This window comes from Neodiprion fabricii, chromosome 3 (assembly GCF_021155785.1).
Source record: "Neodiprion fabricii isolate iyNeoFabr1 chromosome 3, iyNeoFabr1.1, whole genome shotgun sequence".
Taxonomy (NCBI): domain Eukaryota; kingdom Metazoa; phylum Arthropoda; class Insecta; order Hymenoptera; family Diprionidae; genus Neodiprion; species Neodiprion fabricii.
In genome coordinates, this window is record NC_060241.1 from 25,852,932 (window position 1) to 25,878,334 (window position 25,403).

The following is a 25,403-nucleotide window of genomic DNA, read 5'->3' on the forward strand; positions in this document are numbered from 1 at the left end:
TCTGCGATCGCGTAAGCATCGCCGGGGTCAACTCGAAGCACTCAAACCCTCCAGGTTGAAAAACACTGCGCCCCCGAACCTCTTCCCGCCGCCCACGCGCACCACTTCACAGGTGAGAGGTATCGACCTAGGTACAGAAATACTGGGCATCATCGACCGGCAACCCTCGTACCTGGCCACCTTCCTCGCACCGAGGGGCTGACGTACGAACTCCGAGCCAATCCCGGGCGGCTCCTGGCGGCGGCTGCGCCCTCGACGGGGGTTGCGAGGGCAAAAGGGGGGCGCGAGGGGTGCGGGTGACCCGGTGGCGGGGACACCTTCGACGACAGACGTCCCGACGCTACCCCGAGGGAGAGACACGTCGCGATACGCGGTGCCCGCGTGTTTTCTTTGCCGGGAGCTTTTGGTCTACGTAAGTAAACACACCATCCTCGATATTCACACCCTGTGCTTTTCGCTCGAGCTAATTCATTCGCGGTTGTGCAATTTGTGATTAATTTTCTTTTCTTTATTCTTTCTCTCTGTATCCTATATCCCGTTCTCAAAATTGATGAACCGTTTGTTGATAGATCGATAGTGGTGAGTTCTCGCTATAACTTGAGGTAAAACCCCGTCTCTCTCAAATAATCCTGCCCTTAAAATTTTCAAAGATTAGAAGATAGCGGATCAAACTTTGAAATATTTTGTCATTTTTAAATTTTTAGAACTTGGCGCCTAACAATTTATTCAATTTACTCATCGCCGGTACCACGATGCTTGCATAATCAAAGATTTTAAAGTCTCACGAATTCATCCCCTCCGTGCAGATGTTCGATCGATTAATTAACGATAGCTAATTTGGTGATCCGTTGCCGCGTGCAATAAACTTTCCGAACAATGAGCGTCAATTTGTTTACCGAATGTGGAGTAATTGGTATTTACGTAAAGTCTGAGTCGAGCCTTTGTAACTTCTTAGGTAAAGGATTATTTGCGGTTTTCGAGACATAAAGGACGTCTCGATATTGAACTCAGCAAATTGCCAGAATCAATCGCTTACGCAAAGACCAAAATTCTCGTCGGGTGAATTTGCGGCTCCCGTCGAACTGTCAGACAATTTTGCGCGATGTCGATTCTCCGAATCCCCAACCCTCCGTCGAGGGGGCGACGATATCACGTGTCGATTTCCTCGGCTAAGCGTGTCCTCGACCCTGCGTATATGGCTTTTTAAAAGCTCCGGAGCTACGTAAAGCATGAAGCCAATTCATGGTTGCCCAACCTGCAGAAGCTGAACTTTCTCTTTTCACTCTCTCACCTACGAGTATTTTGGAAAGAAAAAAATTGGTCGGGACTTGTCGGAATTTAGCATTTTTTCGCCTGATTGCAGGCGCGGTAAAGGTCGCGGCTTGAAAGGTGGAGGGCCAGGGCACGACAAAAACGACGGAGACGAGAAGCGGCTCGGACGAAGGCCCGGAAGTAACGGGCCCCACTCTGAGCGGCCTGCTGGCGAATCTGCCGTTAGCGGGCCCCCAGCGTCTCGCCAACTCTCTGCGACAAAAATTTGCTAACAACTCTGGTGAGTCGCCTTTTACCCTTTACGTAAATGCCTCGTAGTAAGAACTTTATTTTCGACTATCAGATCCGTCGGCTATTTATACAGGGGTTGTAAAATGCTCCGATCTATAGCTTAAAAAATAGTAACTTGAAGGATAGGTCACGTGAGAGATGAGACCAATTTCAATAAAAAAATTTAATACAATTTTATGAAGCTGAAACAAAGATACTCATGTTTCGTTGTTTCAACGAATAGGCATTTCTTCGGAAGAGGAAGAAAATTAGATCAAAATTTGAAGAAAAAAAAAAACTGTTTTGGTCGAAAAATGATCAATGCAATTTAGAAATATTTTTAGAAAAATGGAAAGTCCCTCAGAAGATATCGAAAAAAAGCTTCGACTAGTTCTTCACATTTTGCAAAACGCCGATACGGGGGTCTCTTTTTTTTTGGCACACAAGTGTGTCAAAAAAATTTTGATGAAATCGGCTTTTACTACTGCACGAGTTTTCCCGGTTAGAGGGAGACAGAGCAACAAACAACAGCAAAGAACTTACTTTCAACAAACTTTTAAATTCATTTCGATACGTGGTATTTGGTACCGGATAAAATTTTTTTCAGCCGTGTGTTTAATTTGAAAATAGAATCTTCTTACGATACGCTTGATCAAAATCTTGTGAATCACGACATGTATACCTTACGTTACCAGGTCTACTATATGATCCGCTTATTTTTCTTGACCGTTAGTCAAGCTTGAAAAAATTTGACTCATCACCGAGGAATTCGGGACTTTATTTCAGTCCTGTCCAGATTACTCGTACCTGAATTACGGATGAGCGATTATATATTCGGCATTCGTTTGGCTTCGGTTTCGTTGGAAAATTGCAATGTTAGCGGTCACCGCGACAACGTTGAAATTTGTCGTACAACGGCGAGGGCCGATCTAACTAACCGATATTTGGACACCCTTCGCCCGGCATCCATCCCCTACAGAACCTGTCACAACCCTGGCGATGCAAAGCACCGGAACAAACAGGAACCCTCGTTCATTCGCTAAGTAAATACTTTAAAACATTAAAGCATCGACGGGCCGTCGAGGCACAATTAATTAAGCAGGGACCGGCTTGCAGTATTATTTCCCCAGAGGTCTAACCGGCAAGTAGGTCTACATACAAAATCGCGCTCATACGTATGACGCTCGGTCTGTCCAAGTCGGTATACGCGACTAATTTCAATGAAAGGGTGTGCAGTTATCTCCTCAGCCATCGCACAGTGACCACCCACTATCTAGCGGAAGGTAATCTATGACCTTGTGCTTGCATCATTCACGCGACGAAATGAAGGAAACGGTGAAAGGTCAAAGGGACTCTGTCACAGTGTCGGAGCTCTTCGAGAACTTTGCAGTTCGGTTATTCTTCGCTCTTATTTTTTCACTCACCCGAATCAATACCTACCTACGTTTTCACCTACGAGTGGTAAATTCCAAAGCGAGTCATTGAAACGATTTCTTGCTAGCATTGCAAGGAAATTTCGAATTAATTTGACAGGGGGAGGAGCTTCAGTGTTTACATTGATGCACAGCCATATCGTTGTATAAGCTCGTATACCTGTATTGTGCAACTGCGTTTACGAGCGAGCTTTTACTTTATACGCCCTATTTGTGGGTAAATTAGCAAATATATTCCAGGACCAGAATCACGTCTTAGACACACACGTTCGATCGACAACGACGAGGTCGAGCGTCGCGGTGAATCAGTGGTGCTTCGGATCCACCGACGAGGGAATAAAACTTTTAATGGCTGACGTTAATTAAGGATTTTCGTTCGTTCTTGTCAAGCGATAAGCCGGGCGCGCGTCATTTCCTCGACTTTTACGGTCGAGTCCAGTGACGGTGCGATTTGATATTTCACCAATTTAGCGAAGTAAATGAATGCATATTTTTGCATATTGCAAAATATTTTCGCACGGTTCACGTCTTATTCTTATACCGTACTTGGGGTTCGCTTATTCGCGTGTTTCGTTAACGGGCACCGCCTGCACCCTCATCAGCTGCTCATAAAAGTCACGCGATCGCAAAGTCGACGTTATTTTATCCCGCGTACTATACAAGTATGAGTTCGTAAATCGCATTCGGTATCTGATACAGTCTTAAATTATTACAACAGCGAAAACATTTCGAGGACACGGCCGTGTCTCGCTCCTTCTCCAAGTGGCTGACAATTTCCAAGAACGCAGAATCCGACGAATCAAGCATTCGAGGTTAAAGCATGAAATCTGTAGATGTATGTTAAACTAATAAAAAAACTGTAAAAGAAATTAGGAAGACAAAAAGTATAGAAAATTCAAACATCATTGAGTCTTCGAGGGGAGCCTTAGCCAGCACCGTCAACATGTGCAAGCGTCGAGTGCTTGATTAAACGCACGCGAGTCACGCTGCGGAAGTAAAGTGTGAAGTGAGACAGAGAGAGAGAGAGAGAGCTGAGTAACATGTGTGACTGTTTTATTTCAAGTTAAAGTAAAAGACAAAACGGCGATAAGTCGTTGCGACGAGGTCGGTTGCGCTGATGGCCGGGCCAGGGCTCCTCTCCTAAAAATCCATAAATTAAAAAAAAAAAAAAAACAAAAAGAAAAGAAAGAAAAAAGAAAGCCCCAAAAGCCTTGAAACCCCTAACGATGATTTCTTTAGCTGTGGGCTAACGGACTTGTTGTTGCGCTATTTGTTGTAGGTAACCCCCGACCTGGCCTGATGCGCGCCGCCACCTCCGTCGAAAAGCTCGAGGTCGTCGAGGTTACCGCCTATTGACCTGGCCCCTGGGGTTAGCGAGTCACCGTGGGCCCAGGCGCTTCGCGCCTCTTGGGCCTGTGCAGCTATGACTACGATACCGATAATCAACATGGAGTTCGGGGAGCTGAAGGAGGTCGTTTGGACGAAACTCCAGGAGCCGAAGTCGCAGCGTAAATTGATCCTCGTCATCGTCTCGATAGCCCTGCTCTTGGACAACATGTTGTACATGGTAATCGTGCCAATTATCCCCGATTATCTTAAGTACGTCGGAGCATTCGGCGACGAGCCAGAGACCAACAGCACGGTGACGGGCCCACCCTCCCATCACGGTCAGGACTCGGCGACGGGTATCCTCTTTGCCTCGAAAGCTATTGTCCAGCTGATGGTGAACCCCTTTTCCGGCGCGCTGATCGACAGGATCGGCTACGACATACCCATGATGATTGGACTGACCATAATGTTTCTGTCCACCGCCGTTTTTGCCTGTGGCCGAAGCTACGGAATCCTCTTCTTCGCCAGGAGCCTCCAAGGCGTGGGATCCGCATTCGCGGACACAGCTGGTCTCGCCATGATAGCCGATCGTTTCACCGAGGAAGCGGAGCGGTCGAAAGCGCTCGGAATCGCCTTGGCTTTCATCAGCTTCGGATGTTTGGTAGCGCCTCCTTTTGGCGGGGCGCTCTACCAGTTCGCCGGCAAGGAAATGCCCTTCCTCATCCTCGCCTTCGTCAGCCTACTAGACGGTTTCATGCTTCTTCTCGTTATGAAACCACTGAAGGAACAACTCAAGGACAGGAACAGAGACAGGGGTCCGACGATTCCGATCTGGCGTCTGTTCATCGATCCCTATATAGCGGTGTGCGCCGGTGCTCTGATGATGTCCAACGTCGCTCTGGCGTTTCTTGAACCAACCATATCCCTGTGGATGGAGGACAACATAACTCACGACAACTGGAAGATGGGGATGATCTGGCTACCCGCCTTCTTCCCGCACGTATTCGGGGTTGTGATAACCGTCAAGATGGCCAAGCAGTACCCTCAGTACCAGTGGCTGATGGCAGCCTGCGGACTGGCGCTGGAGGGACTGTGCTGCTTCATAATTCCATTTTCGACCTCCTACAAGGTCCTGATGATACCGATCTGCGGCATCTGCTTCGGAATCGCTCTGATTGACACGGCTCTGCTTCCAACCCTTGGATACCTTGTCGACGTGCGATACGTTTCGGTTTACGGTAGCATCTACGCCATCGCCGACATTTCTTACAGCGTCGCGTACGCGGTGGGTCCTATAATAGCCGGTGGTGTCGTCGAAGCGATCGGATTCACCGCGCTTAACATCGGCATTGCCTTTTCCAACCTGATGTACGCACCGGTTCTCTACTACCTGAGGCACATTTACGACTTCAAGCCCTTCCAGGACGAGGCGAACGTCCTGATGCAGGATCCTCCGGACAAAGAGTATCAGACGTACGTACTTCAGGAGCAAAGACCGGTTAATGGCGAGGTGGGAAACCACTTGACCCAGGGTAGAATCGAGACAAACATCGATCAGGCGTCGGACTATCCCACTGATCAGTATAATCCGTCCCAAAACGGGTACGAAGGAAGTGGATACAACCAGAGCAGAGGTTACGAGCAACAGCCGCAAGGCTACGGCCAGCAACCAACGAGCTTCGGAGGTCAGAGTGGATACTCGGCACCGCCGCAAGCTCCGCAACAAACAACGCAGCAGGCGTTCGGACAGCAACGAAGCTACGGCCAGACGGAACAGAGCTTTGGACACCAAACGAGCTACGGTCAGCCGAAGCAGCCTCAGCACGAGCCCCAAGGGGACGCGAATCCCTTCAGGCGGTCCGTTGAGCCCGAAAAACCTGCCGGGGACAGCAATCCGTTTAGGCAGGGGATGTTCTAGTCATTCGATGCATTTCGAACTCCCTAGTAAACGTTTCAAAAGTACTGAATTAGGAACCAGAGAGCAATAATCGGACCACGCCGGAACGATGTTGGACAGGTATGATATTATGCTGGTTCGAAAACCTCGGGAAGAGTTCTTGTTCTTCGGGTGTGCGGAAGCAAGATGTCTTCTCCGGGAGTACGGAGTGCCTGCCGAGAGTGAGTGTGACGAGAAAATATCTTCATGCTGTTTATGCTTCCCAAATGAATGTTACGATTTTTTGTCAGGATAGTTGCATTATTAGCACTCACTGTGTCTCATGTTGTTTGTTAGCTTATTTTCGTATGTTTTAGGGAATAACTTGTCGTTGGCAGGTTCTTTTGAGTTCCTTCGCTTTTTTCAGCAGAGTGCTTTTCAAATTATTTCAAGATGAATGGTGGAGAATCTTTGCGTAGGATAAACTAACGAATATTCTAAAAACTGAAAGTTAGCTAAATTATATGTAACGAATGTCAGTTTCTTTTTTTTGGCGTGAACGGTGCAGCGATGCGAGAAAGTAAAAGTTTTTTAATGAAATATTGTTCCGGTATTTGGGGGATGGATTGACGGCCTTGACAAATGAATCTATCGAGTTCCGAGAGATAATTCGGGGCGTAATTTTAGGGTGAAAGGTATTTGTGACGTACAAATGCGATGCACGTTAGTCCCGAGAGTGGTGAAGGACTGTTCTTCCGGAGCAATCCAATTCCCTCGAGGATCAAGCACTGTTTAGTTTAGAGGGATTTGAACGAACGAGCGAGTGAGTGTGCAAGAGTTGATAGATATGTATATAAATGTACGTTACTAAACGGAGCTCGCTCGCAAGGCCAAAGCTGGACGGTCGAGTTTCCCAGTCAGCAAGGGATCCTCTTCAAGACATCATTGGTCGAGCGAGTTCCGTATTATTTATTGATAGTTATATCTTATTTTCGTTGCGTTGAATATCTCAGTTGCTGAACCAAGATAACATATCAGGGTCCCAGATCAGGGGCCCGAAACCCTAGTCTGTAAAGTGTTATAGGTAAATAAATAGACCGAGGGTCACATCTTAGTTTCACAAACTTTTTCGGAACAACGTCACGAGCTTTTAGTTGAACTTTATCGCCTATGCCAAAGCTCTGAAATCGAGATGTCACACTCGGTTAAATTACTCATATATTTAGATTAATGAAATGTAGCGCGTACAAGCATTCGGTATGTAATGTCAGTTAACGATTAAAGTCCAGTGAAAAGACGTACAAATATGTCTTTATTTTTACAGGCGTACTTTTCGCTCTGGTATTGATTTGAATTCAATTGGGTTACGTGCAATTTTATGCGGAATTAACACACGTCATCTGCATGATTTATCTGGTGGAAAATGAATTTAGAACTTTAATCCATTCCGGAATCACAGATTATAAATATGACGCATACATCGTGTTGAAGATTCAAACTTATACTTGCAGTGCAATAAAATCCGTTGAACGCGATTCATTCGAGTTTTGTAAATATTTTATAAGCTACATATTTTTTTCGTTGCCATATATTTTGTTTATAGAAGATATATTCTCTTTACTATATATTTTATGAAGTCTACGATTATGATCTGACTTTCGTTTATAAGGTAACAGTGGTGTTTGTCCTTCGAGCATAGAACGACCATAAGATTCCCCTGATTCGGTAACCATTGATTTAGATTTCTGAGTATTATTTTCAAATGTGATATTTTTTTAACTGGACGCTAAATATGTATACGCTCATCTACCATATGCGTACTATAGGGACCATTCAAATATTGAATACCTCTATTTTGTCCTATTTCAGATCCCCAATCACCCTCTACGCATTTCAAAATTGGTCACGGAGACTTTCATTGATCCTTCCGTGATAAATTTTCCACCTTCCCAAGCAATTTTCATAATATTCCGAAATTCGCGAGCTACCGTACAAGTACAAAAGGGAATACAGGTTTTTCTAAAATTGAATTCGTCAACGGAAAATATAGTATAACCTTTAATTTTTAAAGAAACTAATTTTGATGTCATAAGCTTTTGTTTGACGGAATAAAGCTTTCAAATTTATTCAATAAACTTTCTATTTTTGGAATACAGTTAATTTCGCGGATAGTTATAATTTGCAAAATAAAGCATAACCTGGCCTTTTCGAAATTCTTTATTTCACTCTATGTTATAGGCGCGGAACACTCCATTTCCTAGTTTTTGATCTTCTATCCTCCAAAAATGTACAATAATATTTGAATGACCCCCTGAGTAATTATTATTATATTCGATATGCTAACCTATAACTATAGATATTAATAACAACACAACAATACTGAATATAACTTGATATACCAATTACAGTCTAACATATAAATAATTGTATATTACAAATACATGATACACATAGATATATGTATACATATATATTAATATTAGCTGTGTTAGCTTCTTTTATCTCTTGTAAATATTAGCGTTAAATTCCATCGTCCTGTAAGATCTCTAATATCTGCCTGCTGTATTATAAAAGTATATTATAACATATTGATTGCGAATCATGTCGTATACATTTATATCTATCTAATATAAATGTATCTGCATGTGTATTGTTATGAAATTATTTACGTAGAGTAATTATAATTTCGACATATCACGCAATGAAAGTCATCGATGAAAGTACTTAGAAATCCGAAGCGTATATCATTCCGTGCTAGATTTAAATATACATATATACACAAATATTTCAAACATAAATTATATTAACATTTATTTACTAGTATGACATACTAGTATTCACAAAACCGTGTCAGATTCAGGTTATATGAAATATTATAAACTGTGAGGATGTATGTAATTTAATTATACGCCACTGTAACGTTGTTGAACCAGTTATTAAAACGTCATTGTTACCGAAGAATATTATATTGAATTTCATCCAACGAATCGTAATTTGTGGATCACAGCTGATTCTACGTACAAAACTGCTGTCAAATTTCTGTTATGAATCGGTCTCTCCATTCAAAACGTCCGGGACTCTAAACTCTATCCGCTTTGCGAATCGTTCGGTACCGGTCGTAATCCGTCACCTGATAGTTTATGTAACAGCTCCGAGCCGAATTCCGCTTAGTAGCGTAAACCTTTTCGGAGCCACCACAGACTGTGAATATTCAATCTATTTTACTTGAGATTACTGAATTGATTATACATGTAATATCGAGACCGTGACGCCCCAGGAAGCAACTTAAACTCCATACTGTATGCTGAACCACAATGAAGTTGACGCGTTAAGTTTAGGCTTTACATTAATCACAGGTATCGGTGTGTGCGATGAAGCAATGTTCGTTTGCTCTTTCGGCAGTCGTTTTTTTTTTTTTTAAGATCGAACGGTGAACTTTTAGTAAAGGATTCCTGGTGACTTTGGCGTGTTGAATTTCATCCAAGTACGCAATATTAATTTCATGACAAAATCAAAGACACTGTATATAATCATTTTAATTGACACCAAATAGTTTGATAAGTTTTAGACTGATTTTTTGGTCTTAAATGCACGATTCATGCGTGCATGCATTGAAGTTTGCTTTGGGTTAAGCGCGGCAAATTTTTCAAATCATAGTACCGATAAGACCAGGAATTCAATATTCTTGAAGGATTTTAATTATCACAGGTTGAGGAAAAATGAATTTTGATGAAAATGGTTTTGATTTTCTTTGCTGTCTAAAATCCCAGATGAAAAAGTTTCTTCGTTTTTGATTCACATTGACGACCGAAGTGAAACAGAATGAATTGTGCTTGGTAGAAGGTAGTTGAAAAAAACTGTACCGGTAATTTGGTGGAATTCCCGAATTCCCTCGAATTGTATATAAATCGAACAACTCTTGGATGAAGCTTAGTAAATAATACAGTTTATCGTCAGGTCGAGGAATTCATTCGAATATTAGAAGACACGTGAACTCTTCAAAAAATAAAAGGGACTGAATTTTTCGCTCTGCTATTTTAATTGGAATGCACCGACTACACCGAGCGAGTTTCTATCTGTTTTTAAGGAGTCCGGATGACCAAAAACCGATACTTTTTACGAAGATCTCTTTAAAAATACAAAAATAAAAAAAACAACATACTGCAATTATAACAAAAAGCTTTGATATGTCGGTGCTTCATTTCAAACTGCATCAAATTCGTCAAAACTTCAGCAGTTTCATTCATTTTGATTCTACAATGCATTTTTATTTCTCACTGGTCAATTCATAAATATTGTCATTTATTGATCATAATAATCAGTGTCAGTAAAACGTTGTACAATTAAAAACTTAACAATGCCAACATGATAAAAAAAACTGTTCCAATAAATTTGTAAGAAATAGTCTTGCGAATAAAACAACCCGCCGTAACACGAAGTACAATGAATTAACAAGGTTTTAACAGTTTTCAAGCAATTTAAAATGTAGCATCGATACAATCTAAGCTTCTGCTTATAATTCCACTATTTTCCATCTTTGTAGATACTTTGAGGGAGAGAAAATAATAACTTGATGAATACTCAATATTCCTGTCATAAAATTAACGAAAAGTTTCAATCTTTGGTTAAGCAACCTCTTTAACAGTAATATGTAAAAAGAGATTTCGATTTACTGCAGAGATAAAATTGCCAACAGTTTTGAGTTTCATGTTCTCCGAACCGGTTCCATTATAAAAATTTCATTTCATCAACATTATATTCGAGATCTATTCAATACCATGGGTTCAAGTTTCAACAGGTTGAATATACCTTCGTTTTGTAAAACCGATTATTCCAGGTTGCATCCAACCTCTGTTACCGAGTCCCATGCAGGTTAAGTCCCAGGTATTATCTCGCCACGTGACCGAAGAGCTTCAGGCTGATGAAAAAGTTGAAAGGAACGGTAACCCCTTCCATCGGAAAGCCGGCCCAGGGACCAGTGTCAACGTAACCCCATCAAAATGTAATAATATTTATATTAGGGAGCGGTTGGAAGGGTGGAATGAACTAGTAGTCGAAGTGCCTTCGTCCCCTTCGTCGGCTATCAATGAGGGGGAAAAAATATTCGAGGAGTAAAGCCATGGCTCGTTTGGCGGGCCGTGATGATATTTGGAAAACCGTCGTTTGTGATCTATGAATAGATAAAAAAAAAAAAACATGCAATAAATTGAAAAAAAAAAGAAAAAAATAATGTCAAGACAGTAATCAGGATCGAGTTACGTATGGGAAAAGAGAATTGCCAAAATCCATGTATGGGCGCAACCACTACGGCAAACTCGGAAAAAAAAGTACAGGAGGAAAACCGTCGGTTTATTCGCCGGAAGACCCCAAAGCTTGGTGTTGTAGTTGGCCAATGAGGCGTCTAATCGGATTACCAGCTTTTCGCACGGACTTACCTCACACTCGACGCATCGGGCACTCGGTTCACGACACAGATTCGATACACCGGAAATTCTCCGTCGGATATATCATGACACAAGAAATTCAGAGCGCTTCTTTTCGTTGGGACTATAACCTGTGTGGAGTGACTGTGGCATTTGGAATTTCATTTGGTCATCTTTTCACGTTTTTGGGATTGTAAATCACGCATCGAGAGAAAATTTGAAGCGATGTTGAGGTTCGGAAAGCGCCTAATTCCAAATCATTTAGCGGTGAAACGTGAAGTAAAGAAATCAAATTTTTACACAACAACAAAGCTTCGAATGGTCGGAAGCCCGACAGCTAAAGACTTGCGAAATGAAAGATTCTGATAATTCAAGTTACGATAGAGCAAAGTTTCGATAGAGTAAAATTCCGGAAATCAAAATATACTCACACAGCGTAGTTTACTCAACAAGTGGGTGTAAAAAAACGGAGAAATCGAAAATCAGAATTACCAGGATTCCGAACATAAAAATATCGAAAATCAAAAACAAAGAAATATCGAAGTGGTGCAATTTCACCAAGCCAAAAATTCATGGAAATGAAAATCTTCGATAATACAAAATTTCGATGTTTCAGATTTTGAAATTTTCTCATTTTCGCACATTCGGAACTTTGACTCGTCGGAGTTTTGCACCCAGGTGACCCGAAAATCTAGTGTGCGTTACAATAATTTTTGCTTCTCTTAAGGCCTTATTCGACTGAAAAAAATATAGTCTACCAAAGAAACCGATTTAATCTTACAATGACCACAAAATGTAGTATCCGCAACGATAATCACACTAAACATTTATTAATACCACATTTTCTTGGAATGTCAATAATTTTTGCTTGACTGTGGTCAGAAAAAAAATCCAGTCTATAAAAGTTGATGATATTTTTTAGTTTAATTTTTACCCAATCTATCGAGCTTTGACGAATCGATTTTTTTTAACCAAAAAAGGTAAAACTTCTCGAATCTTTTCATTCTCTTTCATGGTCCTGATAAAATTTCGTAATTATTTCTCTGGAATTTCTTGGAATACATAGAAATCTGGATTACAAAAGTTCAACTTAGTAACTCAATATTTTCATCTAGATATGGTAAAAAGCTGAGGAGTAAGACCCTCGATGTGAGTGAGAAGGTGAAGTCTGGCTGATAACCTTCTCAACATTATAGGAGAAACCTTTTGATTCTTCCAAATAAGCCCCCAAATGGATTACCACAGTATAGATACGACGGCAAACGGGGCTTGAAATCAGATTGCGCAAACCTACCTCAACAAGCCACGGTTGTGGTTCACGAGAAACGGGATTAGCCTGCGTTGAACCCCCCTGGGTGAAGATTCGAAGGACGTAGTGCTGACCAAGCTCGATTAATGGACATGGATGGTGTCGGAGACGGGGAGTCCCTTCGAGGGCAGGCGATAGGAAAGGAACGTGTCGAGACATCGACGAGATCCAATTGCCGGGACGCAGCTGAGGCGAGGAAAAGGAAAAACTAATGGATCGTGAAATTTCGAGTGAATTCGAAGGCGATCATTTTTCCGGTCATTTAAGGGTTGTTTCACACCTGTATATTTTTGGGGCTTTGGTACACCCATTAAGCCGCACATTTCACGAAACTGAAACTTTCTGCGAAATTTAAGAGTTTTTTCCTCCTCTGACAAACATTGTTTATTATACCCGGGACTTGTTGCGAGTTAAACATTGAGACACCGCTCACTTTTGCTCTGACACAAGAGTGATTTTATGAACGAGAGATGTTTGGATTGGAAAACAATGTTGGCTGTCCAGTTTATCGATACGTAATGGTAATTTCTGTCACTTGTCAGTGCAGAAGATATTTGCCAAAATATACAAAAGCTGAAATGACGTCGTATTTTTAAATTTGTAAGCTGTTACGGTGAAAATTTTTCCGATGGTTTCAGTATAATGTTGATAAAAATTTCGCTGCTGTATTTCTCCAAAAAACGCTTTGAAATAGTACCGACATAATTTTAACAGTTAAAACTTATCCATGAGGTATCGAAATTTGGATTAGTCGGAATGCTGTAAGTAAAAAAATTCAACTTACGAATATAACAATTTCATCAATTCTCGATGTAAATCTTAATCATTCTGACGCCCTATGAGTAATGAATCCATGTGTCAATTAGAGTGACGAGGATGCATCAGCGGCGGCTGATTATCCTCCGAAAACTTAATTCGAGATGAATTTTTCCGAGAAAGAAAAATGGTCCACCTGTTCGATCCTCTACGAATATATTCGCGTTGGTATTTCGCATCTCGATCTCCCAGGTTTAGCAGTGTTGCAGAAAAAAGTTGCGGGTGACCGAGACACGCGACGTGACCGAGCCTGGATTTGGGGTCGTGGTTTCAGGCTTGTCAGTCAGGTTGTAGAGGCTGGGGATCGTTGGCATGGTGACGCGCCCCCCGAAGTACTTATTTATTCACACGTTTTGCCTCCGGGTACGGGGATCCTCCGAATCCAGTAATGTTGCTCTTTGTAATTACCAGATCCCCCGAGAAACAGCCAACAGGATTGGCACTGTCAGCCTGAAGCGATCACGTGGAAGGAAAAATCGAGAATTCTCAGAGAAAATCGGGGAATATAGGTGGATCCACGTTAGGTGATCAAAGCGATCGGAATGCCGTGATTTTGCACCAGTAAATTAGATTTTCTGAACATCTTTCACCCTAAAGAAATTCCATTTCTCTTAAATGACTAAAATAGAGCGTAGAACGTCTTGGGACATTACTTTTGGTTCGGATACTTATTCGAAAGACAGCGCAGTGAAAGTAAACCAGGGTGAGTGAACTCGGTCGTAACGTTACTCTTGGATCGAGCGGATCAAAAGAATTACAAATTGATCCGGCTGACCTTGACGTTCCGAGATCGGAAAACATTGTCGAATGCAATGTTTGGTTATTAAATTTTGTTCAAATAAATGAAACTCAAAATCTGATCTAAGTTGACAAGAGCTTCTTGGATCGAGATCATAACCACAAAAATCCATTCATTCAATCTCGAGATGTTTTCGGGATAAGATTAATCATATATGCACACACATTCAAAAGTCTAGCTTAAAATGATCTAAGGTGATTCTCTAGTCATGGTAATTTGGAAATTCAGTGAAAACTCAACCATCATTTTCCGTGGTGATGAAACATCAACTTTCGCTGCTTTCTGAAAGCAAAGGAGTAAAAATTTAAAAATGTCGGTCGACTTCGTCGTAACGTCCTGATAAAAGTAACATCAACGCACGCCCGCAACAATTCCCGTTACGACTTTATCATTTACTTCCTTATGTGCCTACACAGCTACTCCGGTCTATTATATCTCGATTTGTCAGCACAGCCCGGAGGGGTCGGTCTTGTTCCGAAACAGGGGTGCTGCGTGGTCGCAGGGTGCGGTAGAAACAGGGGTGCAGAGGCGAATGGCGCGGCGAGGGGGGCGAAAAGGCGTCGGGAGAGGGGGGGGGGGGGGGGGGGGTGAAATCCAAGAGGGGGCGTGAATAAGATATGAATGGTCGCTGATGGGTTTCCGGATAATTGTGGATTTTCCTCGAAATAAGCGAGCCTTGCGGGGCTTCATTCATAGAACATAACGCACAGGACTGCAGAAGGTTGGCTGTTTTAGTGGCCGGATCGTGTCGTGTGTTCCAATTCGAGTAATGAGTGTCGGATGAGTATGCAGGGTGTGTTTTCCGGAGTACTCGTTAAGCTCACTTTCCCGAAAGCAGCTGCAACCAGAAGCTCTGCTATTCACGACTACGATCACACTAAATACGTACTTGTGCCATATCTTTTTTTAATATCGACAGTATTTGATGCGTTATTGTAACGAAACTCGTTACATTAGAATTTTCTTTTAACTGTAATACCTGAAATTTTGTTTACTAGTACGGCTATGTCGCGAGAAATGAAACCGGAGGACCGAGATTCTTAAAGTGTTCGAAAACTGTTTCAACCTGCTAAGCTTTGATTCTCGATCGAGGCTACAAGTTTATACCAACATTTGGGTCAAGGTGATGAAATTTAATCAAGGGTGCAGATTTAATTCCCATTATCCCTTTTAATTCTTCCTAACGCCTGTCTGGTATCTGCTCGTTCGCCTGGAAAGGCATGCCGGTAACACGTGCAGCTTTTGCTACTACTGCTAACCTCGCTTCACCCTGCTTAACTGTGTGCATACCACGTACGTTAGCACTGTACACACCCCGTGGCATTTTTGTATTCGTCGAAAGGAGCCTCTACATCTTGTCGATGATTACGCCAACTCGTTACATGCTCGAAATTATTGTGCGAATTCAAAATTTAGTGAACAAGCGTTGCGGATATCTCAACACTAATATCGGATATGAAATAGAGATGATTTCAATACTGATTGAGATTTCTTGATTCAATGAGCTATTACAAACTGGTAAAATTCAACACTTCAATAATGGTATTCGCAAACGAGACACTGTTTGAGAAATCATGAGTACATGTTTGCATTTTTCTTTCCTGGATTTACATTATCCGTAAAATAATGCTACGCTTGGTATTGTTACGCTAACCCGTTACGTTTTCGACATTGTTATGTGAATTTAGAATATTTGAAGCCTAACGTCGCGCTGGAACTTAAGATGATTTCAATAGTAAATGAGAATTATTACGCCCTTGATATGATTCCTGGTTCGGTGAGCTATTACAAATTGGCGAAATTCAATACTTCAATAACGGTATTCGCAAACTAGACACTGTTCGAGACACCGTGAATACATGTTTGCATTTTTATTTTCCGAATCTCTACATTGCCCGTAAAATAATGACGCGCTTAGTATTGTTCGACAAATAACTGGTAGTGAGTGAATCGCGGTAATTTCAAATGAAATCGAGCACCCAGTCACGCGTCACGCGAATACAATCCATCCGCATTTGTGCACGCTACACAAGCCGAAGGAAAGAACAGATGTATCCGTCTCAACAGCCACTGATGTTCACCCTTGCTGCCAATTTGTCACGTTCTTGCTCGTCCGCCTCCGTGTCGCGATAAGCTTGAATTTGATAAATCGTGCGATAGAAGCAGGACATTGTAGACCTTCCCCATAACGCCCCAAAATCACAAAGAACCGAGGGCAGCACTCAGTTCTTTTTCCTCTCCTTGGAGGATTGCATTTTTTTACACAACGCCGATGTATTAATCACCCGAGAAATCCACTAACGATCTATACTTCAAGTTATAAGGTGAATTAAATAAGCTGACACGCGATTCTGAGTCGACAATCGAAGAAGAAAAAAAAGAAACTAGTAACCCAATTTCACGTTACGAATTTTTCTTTACCACTTCTACCGTTTTTCTCGCTTCCTTGATTTGATTTTTACGAATAGAATAACGACTCTTGGCGAGGCTCCGTTCGTAATGATTTTCAATTCTCCGCCGGGAAGAAAAAGTAGACCCTTGAGGGAAAAATCCCGAAAGACGAAGGGCTTACTTGACCGTGCAACGCCATGCAGACTCGGAACTGGAGATGGAGCGATCCCTTTTTCCCGGAGGCTCTGCCCTCGAGTCGGAGTATCCACCGTGCTTTATCTCGTACACACTGGCGTGGTGTTCGCATTAGCCGCCTCCATGTAACGGGGCTTCGAGACCACGAGGGCTGAGGGGGTTCAGGAAGAACACGGACGAACGAAGACGAGGAGAGGCTGAGAGGAGGAATAAAACGAGAGCGCGCAAGGGAGGAAAAAAAATTACTACATCAACGATGGCTCCTGGAACACGATCCGAAGATGAAAGCGATGAGTGGTAGATTCGCCTCGGCTGATTTATTCTCCACTCAAGATATCTCGCTAACCCACCTACGGTATTTTCTTACTCACAACTTTCACGAGCATCCAATTCAACGAAGATTGCTATCAGCTCTTCGAACGTTATTGAAATGAACTGATCAGAAATGATAAGCTTCCGTTCATAGTCGAGTCAAATTGGCAGATTCTTATCTACGAGTCGGTATAATCGCCAATCGACATTCTCCTCGTTAACGAGACACGTTTCGCACCTCTTTGACTTACGGACAATATCCCAATCCAGCGTCTTCAGACGTTCGCAAATCACGCGAAGAAGTAAGAAGGAATCGATGTGTTACGTCGGTCTCAGACCGCAACGACATTCCCCTATCCCATCACTCGGGTCTGATGTAACGAACGCGTATTTTCCTAGTAACCCCGGTACGGATGTACAAGTCGCAAAGTCGGCGAGCTCAACTGTAGAACCGTACAAAACGGAAGAGACCTGGCCTCTGGTGCAAAGGACAAGCCCCGTCTAAACCTTGATAAAAGAATGTAACGTGCCTCGGGGTTGAAGGGGGTTGAAGGAGGGTCGAGGCGGGGGATTCAGCGGGCTGCTCAGACAAAGGGCCGTTTGTAAAGTGGGCTGGCGAGCATTGTGACGCCCTTCCCAGGGGATGACCCAAGAGTCTGTGCGGAAACACTTGGGAACACGAAAAGGAAGCGAGCTTGTTACAAATTTCCTGTGCCGTTCGTCCGCACCTCCGTTCGTTCATTCGGGCGATCGTCTGGCCTGAAACGGCGCCGACCACTTAACGGAATTCGTCGGTGCACCGCAGCCATTAGCCGCTGGACCTTATCGGCGTCGAAGATCAAGGCGGACGATGAGCCGCAGGCCCGATGAATCTCGTGATGTATTTTTTCATCGCGCAAAGGGGACACGTGTGCGCTCGAGTTGGTTCGAAGTTACGTCAGGAAGCTTTTAGGCAATTCGTCGCATCGGCATGGAAGTAAATAAGGAATGGATGCTCCATTTCTTGTCGTTCTACCATTTTCTTTCGTTGATTGATTCGTGACGAAAATTCGATTTTTAGCAAGTTTTGGCCATCTCTATAATCGGAGTGTTACGTCGAATACAAACGCCTGTTAGATATAATCATATATATATATATATATTATATATAAATATAAGATTATATCTAACAGGCGTTTATATTCGACGTAACACTCCGATTATAGAGATGGCCAAAATGTTGTTTTGCCTGAAATAAGAAAACTTACGTAGGTATCGTTTTCCATATATATAACATGTAATATGTAATCGGAGTGTTACGTGGAACATAAACGCCTATTGGATATAATCTTATCATCTAAATAGTAAATCCAACGCTTTGGTCACCTTAGTAGCTGCAATTGTGGCCAGATTGTGCCAGATATATATATATATATAAAAATAAATTTTTTTCTCTTTGGGCGGTGACAAGTGGGGTGCAGACGGCGTTCAGCACACACCTTCATTTTTATTCCATACGCAAACCCCGATGCAATATTTTCCGTCGCTAATACGTGGCTGACAACGGTAATACAGATTGATGGTCCAAGCAAAACGACATCCTTTCACCGGCTTACATGCACAGATACACGCGCGCTGCACCCTTGCAGCTTGTCATCGTACACAATGTCATTGTCCGGACACGTGGTTAAAGCGATTCGCGAGTAACGGAGGAATTCGCGAGGATAACTAGAGGTCGGTTTTTTGACGTCCTGCTAGTCGGGAGAGTCTGTCGTGCGCGTGAAAAGTGCATACATACCTGTTTGAAACCCGGATGGAAAAACGACCGGCGAGCAGAAAATACGTAATATAAGCTGATACTCGTAAATGTTGCGACGACGGTGCAAACGGACGGGGTTCCGATGCTCCATCATCTTCATCTCCCATCATGGCGCGAGGAGCTATTCGGCTAAGGTCTTGCGATATAAAGTTATCCCATCTTATGAATAAAGTAGCGAGATGACACCGGGACCAGTTCTGCACCGAACCCTCGCACCGCGTTATTACCACTTCTCGGGGGTACCATGTTGCGTTATGGGTATCTGTGTGCACATAAAACCGCATTAGCACGTCCCCCATATGCTGAGTTGGGACAATATATTTCAACTCCGTTTAGGGTGTGACGTAGCCGCTGCATGGGGATAAACTTTGCCAACTTATTTCCGTAACGGTGATGCTCAAGAAAATTGTTGCCGTGGGAATTGGCCTCGCGTTTCTTCTCCCTAACGCTCGTCCAGGATTATTACTAGCCCTGCAGTTACTCGGCTACCAAATTTAGCAACGCACTTTCTTTGCGTACCGCAGCCTCGAAATCTAGACAAGATCGCCGCTTGCGCTTCGGGCGAAAAAGGGAAAGAGCTGGCGCAAGATAAACGCAGGATTTATGGCTTAATTCGAGCGCCACGAACTCTTAATAAAACCATTTACGAGCTCTTAGCCCTTCCGGTGTCGCCTGATCCTCAAAGACTTAACGACGGACATTTCGGGGCCGCGAAATCAGGACGAGCCCTGTGCCTTGATTATCGAGGAACCAGCGCAGCCTTCGTTGTATTTCGTTCCTCGAAACCATCTCGACCTGTCGAAGTCACCGAGAAATGTTTTCAGTCCTTCGAAAAGACTGACGAACAAACCCAACCGCCGCAGAGATGGGGACGAGAAAAGGAAGAAACTGAAGAACTTTCGACGCGGCAATTCGATCATGGTCCGAGGACGGAATGGCTTGATTAACTGACAACGCGTCGTTACACTGGCCACCCCAACCGTCTAAGCCACGGTCTGCAGGAGGGGTGAAGTAGAAGAATGGGATTGTGGCCGTGGCTGTGGCCTGCGGGGATACAACCGACCCTGTATCCCTGTGTGGGCACATACAGAGCGAGAACTAGGGGGTCGTTTTCCCGAGCAAGAAGAGAAACGGGGAAAGGCACCGTATTTTTTTTACCTAGTAGATGCAATCACGTCTGCCGTTCCATTCTTTTCTCTCTTTCTCTCTTTCTCTTTTTTCGGGGGTGGATTCCTTCCCATATTTAGATTTGTCCCAGGCGCGATAAGACATGTATTCGATGGTGTCAAAAAAGCTTTTCATTCCGTAGATAGTAACACTTACGTACGTTTTGTGTTTACCTTTGAACTATTTAAACGAACCGCACTTGGAATAATACGGTCATCGGGCAGTGTGCAACGCATGAATATTCATCATATTCCGTATTTGGAAAAATACTGTCGGCTCGGCAGGCTCGATTTTATTTGTTAACGTGTCGAAGCTTCCGTTAATGTGAATCATAATTATTTCCATTCGCTTTATTTTCGTCGGATACCTAAACACCAGAAAGTACAGTCCTCGGTGCAGAAATTTCCGCCTTTAGCCGAGGCTTGAAAGCGAAACAGCTATTTTGCGACACATCTCTGGCGTTTCTTTGTTCTGTAATTGAAATGTTAATCAGTGTAAATTATTAATTTTTTCTCTGCGAGGATTTTGCAAGTTTGTTGAAATTTTAAATTGAAATGCGACTTTAATACAACTTCCAAGCATCATTTAATTTCTTCGCTTTAATAAAACTCTTCGCATCGAGTCGCAATACCGAAGTAATTCTTTAACTTTTTCTTTCGTGTATTTCTTACAGGTTATTTTTCTCTGTTGAAATAATTTACTTAAAACTGTACAACAACTGATGCAATTTTCAAAAAACCGGCTTGCTTCACAGACTCATGTCGAAATTAAGAATACAATACTTTTCAAAACTCGTATCACGAATTATGTATTCACGATTAATTGCCTCTCTCAGTTAAATATCTATAATCGGAGTTATCTAAATCCTGATACGACGGTGAAAACTATTACAAATTATACCATTAGACGTTCACTGTTAGAGTAAATTTAGGTTCAATTGAAATGTCCACGGGCCTTGCTAGGCTAGCTTGTGGTCAAGGGTGTGATGCCATCTAAAATTTCTACATTGTAATATATTTAGTATTTACGGCGTAATGAAGTGACCTTTGGCCTTGCCTCATGGGTGTGGCTGCATTTTCTGTAAATTTTTAATAGTCTTTACCATGCCTTCAAAGTGTCAACAGCGCTCATTTAATTTTTCTGGTTGAATTTTTTAAATCATTCGAGGGGACATTTCAGTTAGACTCAAAATTTTGTCGATTGTTATGTGAAATTTTGAATAACATCAGAGTCTTATGAGACAAGTATTATTCTGCCTGTTTCGGTTGATTGAATTCAGTAAGTTCGTAGATATTGGCTCATACAACTTAAAAATTTGATGTTCTTCAAAAAGCTCCCAATTGCTTCCAATTATGATAGAGAACAAAAATTGGTATCTAATTTGCAGTAGGATGATGAAATTGTTATTATTGAGATAAATTTTCAATTGAAAAATGTTTATAGTCTAGAAAACTTTAACCTTGGGAATAATTTTACTGCTACATTTCGAGCTTTTTATCATATTCTTTTCAATCCATTTTCGTTTTTTTGATGAACATCAATTGCTTACGCTATTCGTACCAATATATAAGAAACTCATTGAATACAATTTACTCAAACAAGCGAGAATATTCTTGTTCGGATAAATTTTACTTTTTCATTAACAGTTAGAATTTCGTGAAAATGAAAAAAGTTTGGTATTGCAATGATCTGACTCTTTAATTTAAAAGTATTCACAATTAAATATATTTATAAATATAAATTGCACAATTCAAGTGTGCAGTTGTGAAAAGCTGTGAGAGGAATGCAAAGACCAAGAAAATATTAAGTACGATGAAAAAATATGGATTTATTTCCTCAAACTTATAGAAAACCAAGTCTGCAGATTTGGCATGCACAATAGGATGATCTTTATATGAGGGTCGGAAAATTTTTCATCAAAAAACCCCCCAGATCTGTTCCAAATTATTCAAAATAAATCTGTGTAAAGTTTAAAGTCTCTCCGTTAACTGGAACACGTGCCGATAAGTTTTCAAAGTTTTAAATCTAAAATACATGTAGTTTTTATAACCAGTTATTTTGTTTTCCATGACTTTGGTATATATATTAAGAGACCGATTTGAAACTTGACAGAGTTGTTGATTACAATAAAAGGATAAATGCTGGTCGAGTTTGAAAAAAAGATCAAGAAATGTCCAGCAGTATTGATAGTTCAGGCTGAATTGCAAATTCGCAGTTGGTGATACTAGTCCAAGAAAACGGACTTTTGACAATGGTTACGAGGCCGAGTGCTGCTGACTTAACAACTTTCGCAAGGAGTCTGCTTTTTCGCACGAGTATCACAAGTATGTAAAAAATGTATGCCTTTTGTAAAAAGTGCAGAAAAAATATATCTTATGGTGTCCGTGAAGCGTGCGAAAACGTAACTAGGTTGTCAAAATAGCGTGCAAAAAAGTAACTAGTGGATTTATAAGAGACTGTAGTTGTTCTACGTAACTCGTGACCTCGTAAAAAGCGCCACTTCTCACACGCATTAGAGGCATCTAAAGAGGGCCTTATTAAGCCCATGTTATAAAAACATCATTCTCATGTTTTTCTACCTCGCAGTAATTTTCGACCGATCACGGTATTGGTCAAGAAGTTTCACGTACCGACTCAAGAATTGAACAACATATTATAACCATCCGGATCACGTTTCCCTATTGACTTTGAGTATAGTCGAAGGTCGAAAAGCAAAGTTATTAACGTTCGTTAGATCGTCATCGTCATGTGTGCGCGTATGGTGTAATTCGCGAACTGGTCACTGACAACGTTATGAAAAACTCGATACCGAACATTTGGCGAAATATAACCGGCTACGATCGACGGTGTGCGCGGTGAAGGAGGACCACAATATCCATCGAATGGTTGCACCAATATTTCATCACGAATTGATTTTTAACAGTGGTAAAATAAAAATAGTATCTCGGTATCATGGCTGATTTTCGTTCACCAAAAAACAACAGCGAGTGTGAGAAGGCTTGGTTTTCGAAAAAAACTACCCCACGGATAACACCATACAGAGTGGATTTAACAAAATATGGTGAGTTCTTAATTGTTATTTGTAATACGCTGGCTGTTCCCATTCGCACGGTTAGTGTGGTGATTGCGAGAGATTGTCGCACGTCGTCCGTATTTTAAACCCTTGGGGCCAATAATTTTCTCAGAATACGAAGATACGGTTGTTCCGGTTAGCAAAAAAACAAAAACGATATTTTGTAAAACGTGTTGTGACGGGCTGGGGTACAAAAATGCGAAAGATCAAAAGGTCGACGGGACAAAATTCCGAAAGTGAAAATACCGACAGTCAAAAATGTGGAAAGAACATAAATACGATAAGTTGTCTTGTATAAAAATAAAAATTGGAACCGCAAAAATGAACAAATAAACGACACCGAATTTTGTTTTGTTTTGAGAATGGGTAAGATTAGCAAAGGCAAAATATTGAATTGTGAAAATACCGAACAGTCAAAATATCGACTTTTGAAATGTCGGACTCGTGCCGTTTTCGAAAATTTACGAATCCGAATTATTTTCCTTGTCCGCCCGTCTATCTACGGACCTTGCGACGGATCAAAGACTCGAAAGGTCAAAATCCCGAAACCGACTGAGACAGAATGGTCAAGATATCGAAAGGCTTCAAGCCGTCAAAAACACATTTATTCTTTCCAACGTCGCCAGTTTCAGTTAACAGGTGGCATTAGGCTTATGAAGTTACACAATGTTGCCTGTTCCTTTGCGCTCTAAATTTTTAATTTCAGAATTTTCCTTTCTCTATTTTTTCCCATTCTGTGCTTTGTTCATTCGGAATGCAGACTCATCTGAACATACTTTTGCGGATAAAAGAACGTTCGGTTGAATGAACTTTCGGGAAAACAGTTATTCTATTGGATGATTTATCGCAAATCCCAATTTCGGCTTTTCGACCACTCGACTTTTTGGTCTTTCAGGATTTTGACCCCCACCCTTGCGACGATACGATAGAGACCGAACTTGTTCCAACTTCTAACTAGCTCTAGCGTGATGCGCACAGCGTTGTTCACCATAAAAATTGCATGTCCAAAAAGAGTCACTCTGCCGTGTGAACGCAAACTGAACTTGTAATAACAGATATGGGTATAAAATGGTGTCTTATGTAGTGTTTCCCTATGCGAATTTATTTACATACAATAGATGCGTAATGCGTACACATGAATACATGTTTCATCGTCTCACCATCTTCCTAATTTTCGATGTTCAGATCATTGTTTTTCTACTTTTCGATATCCAGATCATTCGTTTCACATTTTGTGATGTCCGGTTCATCGTCGTCGTGATTCTTGATATCCATGTCATTGCAGACATTGGATGTATGCTGGCACACATTAATAATCATATGTACAAAGCATATTTGGTAAATTTGACACGATAACAGGTAAAATTATATATTTCGAATTGAGTTTATTTTACCACCTGTATATGTCAGATATCTGACGGAATAAGTTTCTTGAACAACTTTTATCCACATGAGTAACAGGAGTTCTAAATCCTCCTTTCCTTCGAAATGGGAACACATGAGACGGCAGTTCAGGTAACCAAGGTGGACATACGAGTCCTTTCCAGAGAAGCGGTAATTGTTTTCCTTCGTGTCTGTCGTATAATCAATCATGTACCGGGTGGTCACTTTTGATAATTCAAATGCTTCTAAAGTACGTCTTATTCATCGCCGAAGAATTTTCAGTCTATTCTGTCGCATAAATTTCATGGTTTTATTATGCGCCGTTCTAAAGACCGTGCATTAAATATTTTTGAGTGAGTTTTTATATTCATCGCCATTTCACAAGCCGATGAGCTTTGTCTCGTTTATATATTTAATAAATCGATGCAAATATAATTTAAATTTTCACGCAGACGAGTGCCCGTTCGTCTTGGTAACCGGTTTGCCTTAAGCTCCATTGAAAATAAAGCTAATCTTGTTTGCAGCCAGTTTCCACTAAGTGGATTAAGTCACCAGCT

At 41.7% G+C, this 25,403-nt stretch overlaps 2 protein-coding genes across 3 annotated transcripts in view; both read left to right on the forward strand.

Moving 5' to 3' along the window:
* The first annotated feature begins 284 nt into the window (after nt 1-284).
* Nucleotides 285-9,141, forward strand: LOC124178473 (vesicular acetylcholine transporter). Of its 2 annotated transcripts, XM_046561835.1 has the most exons (3): nt 285-412; nt 1,364-1,552; nt 4,255-9,141. In XM_046561835.1, the coding sequence occupies exon 3, from the start codon at nt 4,399-4,401 to the stop codon at nt 6,220-6,222; it is 1,824 nt and encodes a 607-aa protein (XP_046417791.1). In that variant the 5' UTR covers nt 285-412; nt 1,364-1,552; nt 4,255-4,398; the 3' UTR covers nt 6,223-9,141. The 2 variants fall into 2 exon arrangements, with proteins under 2 accessions (XP_046417791.1, XP_046417792.1); XM_046561836.1 differs by lacking the exon at nt 1,364-1,552 and having other exon boundaries at nt 321-412.
* A 14,092-nt stretch (nt 9,142-23,233) lies between these two features.
* Nucleotides 23,234-25,403, forward strand: part of LOC124178472 (choline O-acetyltransferase) — a 68,374-nt gene continuing 66,204 nt past the window's right edge. The window contains exon 1 of the mRNA XM_046561834.1: nt 23,234-23,451. Within this exon, the coding sequence (XP_046417790.1) occupies nt 23,343-23,451 (109 nt within the window). The 5' untranslated portion in view covers nt 23,234-23,342. The remainder of the gene's footprint in view (nt 23,452-25,403) is intronic.